Here is a 12059-nt window from a genome sequence, read left to right as displayed (position 1 = left end):
CTATTTTTTTTATCTATGATTTCTTCTACAATTCTGGGGGAAGGATGGCTGGAGAACTTAATGTTTTTAGTTTTTTTTTTTTTTACTAATTTCTTCACTCATATAGTAGGAGCAGCAGTAAGCAGCTTTTTACCAACTCTAAAACTACCAATCTTCCATTTTAGTCAAATTTGGGTAGAAAGTTGGGAATAATGTTCCTGATGTCCAGGGAGTTTAGAATTTCTATGAAATCTATTGATTTCTTAAACCCTTACCTCCCAAATTAGTAATAATGTTGAATATAGATCTAAGACAGAATAGCAGTAAGATTAAGCACTTGAAATTCAGTGAATTGCCCAGTATCACACAGCTGGGAAGAGTCTGAGGCCAGATTTGAACCCAGGAACTCCCAACTCCATACCTGGTTCTGTATCCAGAAGAACAAGATCTTTGCCTCAATGAGTGCAAAAAGGATTGGTTAGCCATATTATAAAATGACTGTGCAGAGTTGTCTCCTGGTGCTTTGGGGTTTGCCAGAGTCATTTTGTCCAAAGTTTCATTGATTAAACTATTAGGCATCTTTGTAGCAGCAGGAAGGCAACTTAATCATTCCTATGATTGGCTTTCTCTCTTCAGCAGGTGGTACACCCCAGTCCCACATGCAGAGTATCAATGCTGCATTTCTTTCCATTCATTGCAATGGTCAAAGGATTGGATTATTGAAATATATTGTTTTGGAAGATCATGGAGCTTGACTCTAGCAATCAGTGTGTTGAGAGATTCCAAACATGGTGATGTGGAGTTTTCTAATCCAAATCTCTCTACCTAAAGTGAAATTATTTGGCCTTCTTAAAGGGTAATTATTACTTTGTGACAAGAAAAGTGAAGTGTGAAGAGTGGATCAAACTCTCTGTCTTTTAAGTTAATAAATCAAAAACTTAAGTATACCTACTTAGTACATTACCAGTCACTAATTATGAGAGTTCACAAGTGATTTGCTAGAGTGGGTGAAAATTCTAGAGGCCATGGGGTCCCCTCCCTCCTCCTGTATTGGAAGGCAAATTGAAAGAGTGTGATTGGTTCCTGTAAAGTGAGGAAGGGAGGAAATGATGTGGAAAAAGGACAATAAAAAGTCCTGAACTTCCTATCCAAGGGACTTCTCCTTGAGGTTTCTCCTTTGGAGTTCTTCTTTGGAGTCTCAGCTCCTTGGATCTTCTACTTTGGACTTCTTCTTTGGAGGTTGGCTCCCTTGGGGCTTTTGGACTTCGACTTGGAGCTTTGGGTCTTTCACCTGGGGTTTTTGATGTTGGGGCTTCGACTTTCAGCTTTGGAGCTACTTAGAGTTGGGTGTTTTCTTGTCAGGTTTATGGCTGTCTCAGTGAGCTTTGCTCATGAGGGTTTTTCTACATTGGGACCTTGCCTGGATCCTTCCTTGCTTGCTGGTGAGAGACTAGGATTCCTATGTGGAGACTGGAACTCTGTTGGGGACCAAGCTTCATTTCATAGGATCAGCCTTTAGGTAGTCTGGGCAGTCTCCTTACTCCTTTCCTTTCCACATTTCCCTCTTTTTTTTGTTGATATTGACAAATATTTATTATGTGAATTAAAAAAAGCTTTTAGACAAGGTAAGGTATACTTAAGGATCCTCAACTTACTCAAGGAACTTTTTTCTATGAATGAAGGAAGGGGAGGGCAGCAAATTTCTCAAGAGAAAGGAATAAAGGTAAGAATGCTGGTGGTCTTCAGAGGATGAGAGTAGCTGGAGTGACTGAGTTAGTGTCAAAATGTAGGGAGATGAAAGTCAAGGTAAAGAGGTTGAACTTATTCCTTCAAGGTAATGGGGAAACCTCTAAACCTATTGAAGTAGGATTGACAGTAGCAGTAAAGAAAGATCATGGGGAAGAGTAAGAATCAGGCTTCTATTTCTTAAAAGAGGTGGGTTGGAAGGGACAGAAAAGAACTAGAACCAGTGAGCCAAGTTTTGGAGATCAGACAAGTTATTATAATGAAAATTTCCAAATTTCTATTATAACAAAATATGATAGTTTGGAAGGCAGGTTGTCAGTCATAAAACATCTTCAAAGACAATGTGAATTACAACTTGTTGGGGACTTTTAATGTTTATTACTAATAAACATAAAAAGCCCTTCCAAACCTAAAACAAAATATGTAAACACAAAAAAGTGGACTTTATAGGAAACCAGGAATGCTAACTTCATACTGTTTTCTTTAAGTATAAAATTCTTTACTTTCATTTCAAAATATTTGTCATGCTATTTGAACTTCTCTTCCTTTATGTGAATTTACAATATTGCAATGGCCATTAAGACATCATTATTGCTAAACCCAAAACAGTGTTGAGAGGATTTCTAACACCAACAAAATTAATCCCCATATTGGGATTAGTCACCGTAGTCAAAAAAATATAGGTTTCTTTATCCATTCGAGTCCATCTCTTCTGTCTCAAAACTTGGTTGTCCAGTTTTTTTCATTACTTTCAGCATTATTTCTTTTTACATTGTTGATTTTAATTCTTGATTCTGCTCATTTCACTCAGCATCAGTTCACACCACCAGGATTCTTTCTACATTTCTCTGGATTCCTTTGTTTCTATTCCAAACTTCACACTCAGTTCTGGTCTTTCCATCAAGAATGCCTGAAAATCTTCTACTGAATCAAATGTCCATTTTTTCCCATACAGGATTATGCCGAGTTTTGAAGGATAAATTATTCTAGGTTGTAAACCCAGGTCTTTTGCTTCTCTAAATATTGTATCCCAAGATCTCCTCTCATTTACTGTTGAAGCTGCAAAGTCTTGTGTGATCCTAATTGTAACTCCTTGGTATTTGAACTGTTTCATTCTTGATTCTTGCAATATTTTCTCCTTGATATGGGAATTCTGAATCTTAACTATGACATTCCTGGGAGTTTTCATTTGAAGATTTCTTATAGGAGGTGATCTATGGATTCTTTCAATTTTTACTCTTCCTTCTGGTCCTAATAAATCTGGGCAGTTTTCAGTTATGATTTCTTGAAAAATAGTATCTAAGCTTTTTACTAGATCAGTGTTTTCAGGGAGCCCAATAATTTTAATATTATCTCTTCTTGACCAGTTTTCTAAATCAGTTGTTTTTGATACCAGATATCTTACATTTTCTTCTTCCAGTTTTTCAATCTTTTGATTTTGTTCCAATATTTCTTGCTGTCTTGAGGAGTCATTGATTTCTGTTTGATCTATTCTTGCTTCCAAGAACTCTACTTTTTGGGCAAGGCTTTCCACATTCTCTTCTAAGCTATTTAACTTACTTCCAATTCTTTCCTCTAGGACTCGTATTTCACTTTTTATCTCTTCTTTCATTTGTTCTAAGAATTGATGAAATTCTTGTGGAAAATTTATTTTTTCCTTAAAGTCTCTAGTTAGAGTTGTTTTAGAGTTGCTCATTCCTTCATCTTGAGGATCTCTGGTTTTGGTTCTGGATGTTATTTTCATCTTTAATTTATTCGCCTCTCCAGGTTTTGTTCCTGAAATGGGATTTTCTCCTGGAACTGAGTTATGACACAGATAGACCTTCTGGGTATGTTGACTGCTTATGTTGGGTCTTATCTTGGAGCCCATGTGTTCTGTGTTCTCTACATCCTAAGATTAGGCCTCTTTGAATTTTTAAAAGTTCAGAACTGAATCTAAAGGATCTACTGTCAGGAACCTCAGAGTTCTTGGGACTGGACTATACTGTTTTGATAGCTATGGACAGCTACTTTTCTCAGTAGAGTAGATAGTTTGAAATTCCACGACAGTTTGAATCCTAGATGATAATTTTGGAAATGTTCAAGAAAGAGTTCTTGTCCAGAAATGAGATGACCTCTTCCAACTATGATTCTAATTTCACACAGTAGAAGCCAGAATTCCAACTCAGGTTTTAAATTTGATTTCCAGTCCTTCATCCACTTTACCATGTACTTGCTTCTTGCCCTCTCATTTTATAGTGACAAAAAGCACTGTTATTCAAAAGAAGTCATAGCCCTAAAAGTTCCTCTGGGGTGTCACTGGAATTCCAAAATTCACTTCACTCAATAATCAGTCTATTAATTTCTGCAAGATTAGTTCAAGATTTGGCTGTATAGGTATTTGTCTCACTCCCACATTTCCCTCTTTTTACTAACAAAATTGTTTAAAAGTTACTAGGAGATTCCTGACTTAAGGGATAATAATTGGCAACCACTTTTTAATAACTCTTATTTAATCAAAATCCCAATTTAGCCATTATAGAAGGAATATGGATTCAGTACAAATGAGGGTATCTCTAAAAAGTTTAGAATTCATGCTAGGAACTTGGGAAATGAGAAAAATGACAAATGTCAATGTGATGGAGAAATTATAATCATGAGAAATCTTTCAGAGACGCTCTTTTGTTTTTAGAGAACAGAGATACCACAATTCATTTTCTTTCCATAATAGAGAAGTGAAATCTTTTCAGTAAAACCTAAAATCTTATGAATGATTTTCCAACATTTAATTCTTTGCTATGCTCACCTCTTTTTCCTTTTGCTCTCTCTCCTTCTCAGCAGCCTCAAGCTTGATTGTAGCTGACTCCAACTGTATTGTATATCGTCTCAGTGCATCTTGGAGAATCTCATTCTCTTCCTTTAGCTTACACATTTCATCTTCTCCCTTTCCCCACATTGAATAAATTATTTAAAATATGAAAATACAACTCTTACAGAATGACATTATAGTAACCTGTTACTAGTAGTGTTATTTGTTGAGTAAAATATATTTTGTTTCTGCAATCTTTTCCCACAATTCCATCTTTTCCCTTTCAATTTCTTGGTCACTCTATTTTAATTCACTCTATTGTGTTTCTTAAAAATCTACTCTCTGGGAAAGAGAACAGGGGCACATTCAGGTAGAAAACTGAAAAATAGAAATAGAAATCTTGGTTTTCTGTTTCCTTTTTTCTTAATCGATAGTGAAGGTAACCTCTTGTTCTCTCCAATCTAACTCATTACTCTTTTGTTTTCCATGTTCTAAAACAATCAGAAAGTAATCATCTGTCATCTGATGCAAATAAAATTTACAAAGAAAATGTCAGGTTTTAGAGCTGGTTGCCAATGGATATAAAAGTGAACCACTGAATTCACAGTTGAGTAGCTATGACTGAATCCTGGCCAGGAAGTAAATGAGGGAGCCTGTTCATAGAATTTTAGACTTGAATGACTGACTTTGACATGAAACTGAACTTTCTGTGGCAGGAGGATAGCCAATAATGCTAATGTAAACTTGGTCATAGAATTTTAGGTTTCAGTTATTGACTAGGAGTGCTACCTCTGTGTCAAAGGATATGTGGCTTAAATGACAGAATAATTGTCTGAAGCTATCCTCCTTTTCTTCCATTCTGGTGCTCTTGTGTTTACTCACACTTTCTGCTTCCTGTGGAGTCTCCTCAGACTAAAATGAGCCCTGAGAAAAAGTCCTAAACTTCCTCACATAACATTTTTTTTGCCTGACATCTTCTTATGAATTCCTTCCTTTTTCTATAAACTCTTGCAAGGAATGTTGGAGTACCAATTTGTTCATTTGTTTTCAGCTCTGAAGGAGAAATGCAACCAATCTGTTTACTAATTTTAAAGGAGAGCTTGGAAAAGACCCAAACAACCCAGTGTTGTTGCTTCAATCTTTTTATTTTCATGTTTTATCTATCCCTTCAATATTGTGGGATATAGAGATATAGTGCTTCTAATTTCTAGAAAATCTGTGTAAAGAATTTTAGCCATGTTATTATATCAGAGAAGTCTTAATTTTTTTCTTTTAATTTTATGAAGCATTTATAGTACCTTATATGAATCTGAGTTACTCTACTGCTTAAAACATATTTAAATTTCTAAGCTTGGTGTGTTTGTTACCTGATGGCTTTCATGTTCTTTTCACAAACTTTAAATTTTTAATCATTTTAAATTCAAGAATGCATTTGCAAACATCACTGGCAGTAAGAGATAAAATATGTTGATATGATATTATTAATTTCATGCTTTTCTGAATTTCTAAATTTCTTCTGTTTCATCTGCTGGACTTGGCATGCTATATGTGGCTACAGTCAAAATCACTAAAATTATCATTTAATTTCTTATGCCAGCCAGTGATGTTAAAATTATAGAAAAAATTATATCATTCTGTATTCCTTGGGAAATTAATGGCTTTGGCCTCACTGAGTTTGATGTGAAAGGAAATCTTCACTTGTCAGGAGGATTGCTATGTTTGAATCATGACCAGTACTGTTAGGAGTGCGGTTGGTCATAGCATTTTAGCTATGTGATAGGTGATAGGTCTTAGAAAACAGGATGGTTGATCAGATTACATAGTTTTTGTCTAGAACTGTCCTTCTTCCTCACCTCTTTGAAATTCTTCAATCTACTCACCTTTTCTACCTTCTGTGGCATCATCTTCCCAGCAGCACAGGGCTTCCTTGCCAGTGAATCTCTCTGTAATGGATGATAGTACATCATATCCTTGAGATTCTATTGTTCATCCACACATTCAATCAACATTTCCTTATACTACTAATCATTCAAGCACTATGCTGCAGACACCAAGAATTACCAGCAACCTAAATTGCTTACTCCTGTCACCCTGATTAAAAGTCCTGTGACATCTTGCTATGTTCTTATTAATCTCTTTGATATCTTCTACAAGTCTTGCCAAGGATAATAGAGTAATATTGTTTGAAAAACTTAATGTTTTGAGTTTCTTTTTCTAAGTTCCTCCCATGCTGGGGGAGAACAGATTTAGGTATCTTTCTGTGCTCACTCCCATCCTCTTGCCCTTCAGATTTCAGCTCCAAAATAATCAATCATCCTGTCAATTAGGCAATCTGAAATAAGAGTTTGTAAAGATGTGGCCATTATCCTAATGGAATGGGGCTCCTGTTTTGTGGCTAAGAATTTTCAAACACTCTACCCACATAGAGAAGGAAGTGGATTGTTTCAGCGAGAATGTGCCCAGGAATTGCAATTTTGCTTTTGTTTGAATGTAGGTAGGCTAGGATGCAGATTATCAAGCCTAGGATTGGCTTTGGCCATAGGATTTAGGCTTAAATTACTTCTTGGGTAGGGATATTTCTGTGACAGAGAATGGATAGTCACTTTATAGAATAATTGTTCAGGTCTGTCTTCTTTCCCTAAAGTTCTGGCCCTCACCTATTGTTCTTCTTGTTGGATCTCGCTGGGAAGGCTGAATTTTCTTGTAGCACAGCCTCACTTTAATAGGTAATATTGCATGTTATGCTAGAAATTCTGGCTCTCATTGTGTGCTTCACCCAGCCTATCCTTTCCCTCCTCTTTATCCATTCAGAAAGACTCAGAAATCAGGTATTCCCTGTCATTAAAGTGCTTACATTCCCCCTGAGCCACAGTTCCAGTGTTCTCTGTGTGACATTTTGGCAAGTTCTTATCAATGTCTTTGGTCTCTTCTACAAACTCTTGCAAAGAAAGTGTTTTAAGTTTGGAAAATGAGGTGTTTTGACTCCCTTTTTTGTTAAATTCCATACTAACATAGTATTTAAAAAGGCAGGTAGTCTCTTGCACTGAACTGCCACTCATTTTGTCTTTGGTTATTAGCTCTAAAACAACCAAGCAATGACACAGTTAGCCAGTCTCAAAGAAAAGCTTGGATAAAGCAGCAACACAATGTTGGTGCTTAACAAGTCTTGGAAGGAGAATAGGTAAGGTTGAATGGTGAACAGGCAGGAAGGTTAGGAATGAAGTTGGTCATAGAATTTTTGTCTTTGGTTATTTATGGTCTTGTGATTAAATAGCTGTGATAAAACATGGCTGACTACACTACAATGTGATTTTTCAAAGGTGTTCAGTATTTCTGCCTGCTCTTCTATCATCATTTGATTTGCAGTGAACTTTGTTGAAGGTGAATTCTTCCACTATGGTAGAATTTCTTCTTATCCCAGAGGCCCTGGTTCTCTTAATAGTCCTTTTTTACTGCATTTGTCCTTCTCAAACTCATTATTGAAGATCTAAGCCCACATATCAGAAATTACATTTCCTCTAAAATCACAATATCTAATGTCCTGAACCACAGTCCCAAAATTCATCCTATGATGTCTTGGTCTATTTTTTTTTATCTATGATTTCTTCTACAATTCTGGGGGAAGGATGGCTGGAGAACTTAATGTTTTTAGTTTTTTTTTTTTACTAATTTCTTCACTCATATAGTAGGAGCAGCAGTAAGCAGCTTTTTACCAACTCTAAAACTACCAATCTTCCATTTTAGCCAAATTTGGGTAGAAATTTGGGAATAATGTTCCTGATGTCCAGGGAGTTTAGAATTTCTATGAAATCTATTGATTTCTTAAACCATTACCTCCCGAATTAGTAATAATGTTGAATTTTAGTTCTAAGGCAGAATAGCAGTAAGATTAAGCACTTGAAATTCAGTGAATTGCCCAGTGTCACACAGCTGGGAAGAGTCTGAGGCCAGATTTGAACCCAGGAACTCCCAACTCCATACCTGGTTCTGTATCCACTGAATCAGGTAGATATCCCTTAACATCTCTATTTCCATCAGTGACCTTTTTTAGAAGAACAAGATCTTTACCTCAACGAGCGCAAAAAGGATTGGTTAGCCAAATTATAAAATGACTGTGCAGAGTTGTCTTCTGGTGCTTTGGGGTTTGCCAGAGTCATTTTGTCCGAAGTTTAATTGATTAAGCTATTAGGCATCTTTGTAGCAGCAGGAAGGCAACTTAATCATGCCTATGCTTGGCTTTCTTTCTTCAGCAGGTGGTACACCCCAGTCCCTACATGTTGAATATCAGTTTTCTTTCAATGCTGCATTTCTTTCCATTCATTGCAATGGCCAAAGGATTAGATTATTGAAATATATTGTTTTGGAAGATCATGGAGCTTGACTCTAGCAATCAGTGTGTTGAGAGATTCCAAACGTGTGGAGTGATGTGATGTAGAGTTTTCTAATCCAAATATCTCTACCTAAAGTGAAATTATTTGGCCTTTTAAAAGGGTAATTGTTACTTTGTGACAAAAAAGGAATATGGATTCAATGGAAATGACAGTGTCCCTAAAAAGTCTAGAATTCATGTTAGGAACTTGAATGAGAAAAATGAGAAATGTAAATGTGGTGGTGAGATCATAATCAGATAGCATATTAAGAAAATGAAGATATTGGAAGCCAAAGGAAGAATCAATGAGAAATCTGTTAGAGATGCACCTTTGATTTTTAGAGAACAGAGATACCACAATTTATTTTTTTCCATAATGGAGGAGTGAAATCTTTTCTGTGAAACCTAGAAGCTTATGAATGATTTCCCAACATTTAATTCTTTGCTATGCTCACCTCTTTTTCCTTTTGCTCTCTCTCCTTCTCAGCAGCCTCAAGCTTGATTGTAGGTGACTCCAATTGTATTGTACATAGTCTTAGGGCCTCTTGGAGAATCCCATTCTCCTCCCTTAGGTTACCCATTTCATCTTCCTCCTTGTCCCACATTCAATAAATTAGTGAAAATTTAGAAATAAAACTCTTACAGAATGTTGTTAAAGTAACTTGTTACTAGTAGTATTATTTATTGAGAAAAGCACAATGTTTCTGCTTTCTTTTCCCACAATTCCATCAAGGGCACATTCATGTGGAAAATAAATGATCTTGGTTTTCAATTTCTTTTTCACTTATTCCATAGTGAAGGTGGCCACTTGTTCTCCAATCTAACCCATTATTCCTTTGTTTTTGCTATTCTAAAACAACCAGAAAGTCATCCTCTGTCATCTGATCTATATAAAATTTACAAAGGAAAGCTCCTATGTTTGGAAGCTGGTTGTTTGAATCCTGGCCAGGAATTGAGGGAGCTTGGTCATAAAATTTTAGACTTGAGTCATTGAGTTTGACATGAAAATGAACTTGCTGTGGCAGGAAATCTAGGGTTGCATGCTTGCCAGTAAGGCTAATGTGAGTTTGGTCATAGAATCTTAGGCTTCAGTTATTTACTAGGAGTGCTACCTCTGGGACAAAGAATATGTAGCTTAAATGGCAGAATGATTGCCCAAAGCTCTCCTCCTTGTCTTCCACTCTGGTGCTCTTGTCACACTTTCTTCTTCCTCAGCAATACTGAGTTTTCTTGTACATAAGACCCTTTTCAATTGATAATCTTGCATCTTATCCTTGAGACTTTGTTTCTCATCCTCTGATTCAGTTAATCTCTCTTTTTCCTAGTTGTCATTCAAGATCAAATGCAGAGGCACCAGGAATTTCCTTTCTCTAAAATGCTCACACTTATTGCCCTCAGCCACAGTGTGACACGAGCATATGGCATCTTGTCCTCCCCCCAATAGTGTCTTTGAGCTCTTTGTCAGGCTCTTGTTAGGAATACGTGAGTGAGTTTGGCTGGAAAGCTTGATGTTTTAACCTACTCTTTTGTAAATTCCTTTCTCACTGAGTAGGATGAATGTTAGGTAGCCTTTGTATGACAGCCAATGATGTTGAATGGATAGAAAAAGTCATGATGTGACATCATTCTCTGTGCCTTGGGACATTCTTGACTTTTGCCTCCCTGAGTTTTAATGTGAAAGGTATGTTTGGATCATGAGGAGCAATGCCCAGAATGAGTTTCATCACAGTATTTTAATCTAGTTATTTATGGGCCAGTGATAGATAGGTCTTTGAAATTGGATGGTCAAGCAGATTATAGAGTCTTTGTCTAGAACTTCTTCCCTTTCTCCCCTGTGGTATTCTTCAGTCTGCTCACCTATTGTGTGTGCTCTTGCATCATCTTTTCAGCAGCACTGAACTTTCTTGAAGGTGAATCCCTCTGCAATGGTAGAATTCTTTCTTATCCCTGTGGCCCTGGTTCTCCTAATGGGCCTAGTTCACTCTCCTTGTCCTTCTTAAATTCATTATTGAAGAACTAAGCCCATATATCAGAAATTACATGTCCTCTAAAATCTTATTATCTAATACCCTGAATTATAGTCCTAAAATTCATCCTACGTTTTCTTTGTCTATTCACATATCTCTTTGTTCTCTTATACAGTTTCTTGCAAAGAAAGTTAGAATGAGGTTGGTTGGGAAACTTAATGTTTTGACTTTATTTTTTGCTAAATTCCTCACTTATGTAGTAGGTTCAGGTTTAGGTAGCTTCCTGCCAATACTAAAACTACTGAATGAAATAAAATGGTTTGTGATTTTTAAGGATAAGCATCATTCCTCCCCCTCCCCATTCTCTCAATCAGTAATCAAATATGTAAATAAGTGTTTTAGTTTCAGGGATGATAATTTTAGGACCAGACTCTATCTCAATACAAGAACATGGTCAGGGCTCAAGAAATAAGGGAGAATATGTCACTCAGCCCAGTTTTCCTTCCTTCTTATCTCAACTAAACTTCACCCCTTTCAAGTAGAGGCTAATGATGTGAGGGTATACTTTTCACTTAGATTGTAAGTCCTGGCTTTGAGACAATGGGGATCAGACAGAGGGGTTTTAGGTCTCCTGCCAGGAGTATATCTAATGTTTCTATCTGCACACAGCCATTATATTTCTGCCTCACTTAGGTAGGGTGACAGCAGGTTTTTTTTATTTGAGTGGGTGGGGCACTCGTGCTCACTTTTATCCCACATAGTGCATTGGATGGGAATCCTGGAAGGGTGGAGAGACCCTCGATTTTCTCCCTTGGTTGGCAGACTAGCTATTTCTGGTAGTTACCCTCTCCACCAACCCAAAAGGGATACTCTAGAGTCCCTGTAAGTTTCCAAGTATGAAGGAATAAGTGAGTGAGAGTGAAAAAGTAGGGAAGGTCTAAATGGAGGAGCTATGACAAAGATCATGATGATCCAGGCATCTTTGCCCTGGAGGAGGTAGTAAGACAAGGCCCATTCAGGGAAGTCCCATTAGGTCAAGGGATTGGATTTGTCAGCATCTCCCTGAATAGCTCCGAGGTTAGAAACTTTAAGAAGGAAATGAAGAATTTCTACTTCAGGACCCTAATTGGCTTCATAATAACCCAGGTCATCAGGATAACAGGACCTATATCATACAGTTGTGCCCCCAAAACAGAACCTAAATAAAACT

The 12059-nt window shown here is 36.9% G+C and overlaps 1 protein-coding gene across 50 annotated transcripts in view; it reads right to left on the bottom strand.

Moving 5' to 3' along the window:
• The window catches only part of PMFBP1 (polyamine modulated factor 1 binding protein 1), a 484787-nt gene that overhangs the window by 161831 nt on the left and 310897 nt on the right, over positions 1-12059 (bottom strand). For 48 of the 50 annotated variants that reach the window (XM_056823945.1, XM_056824098.1, XM_056823956.1 and 45 more), the window contains 3 exons: positions 9338-9475; positions 6394-6456; positions 4511-4648 (listed from right to left, as the gene is read on the bottom strand). In XM_056823945.1, the coding sequence (XP_056679923.1) occupies positions 4511-4648; positions 6394-6456; positions 9338-9475 (339 nt within the window). The remainder of the gene's footprint in view (positions 1-4510; positions 4649-6393; positions 6457-9337; positions 9476-12059) is intronic. The other 2 variants (XM_056823979.1, XM_056824135.1) reach the window with 1 other exon arrangement.

Source organism: Monodelphis domestica, chromosome 1, assembly GCF_027887165.1.
Source record: "Monodelphis domestica isolate mMonDom1 chromosome 1, mMonDom1.pri, whole genome shotgun sequence".
In the NCBI taxonomy this organism is placed as follows: domain Eukaryota; kingdom Metazoa; phylum Chordata; class Mammalia; order Didelphimorphia; family Didelphidae; genus Monodelphis; species Monodelphis domestica.
The sequence above is the reverse complement of the archived record's forward strand: the minus strand, read 5'-3'. Positions and strand labels throughout refer to the sequence as shown.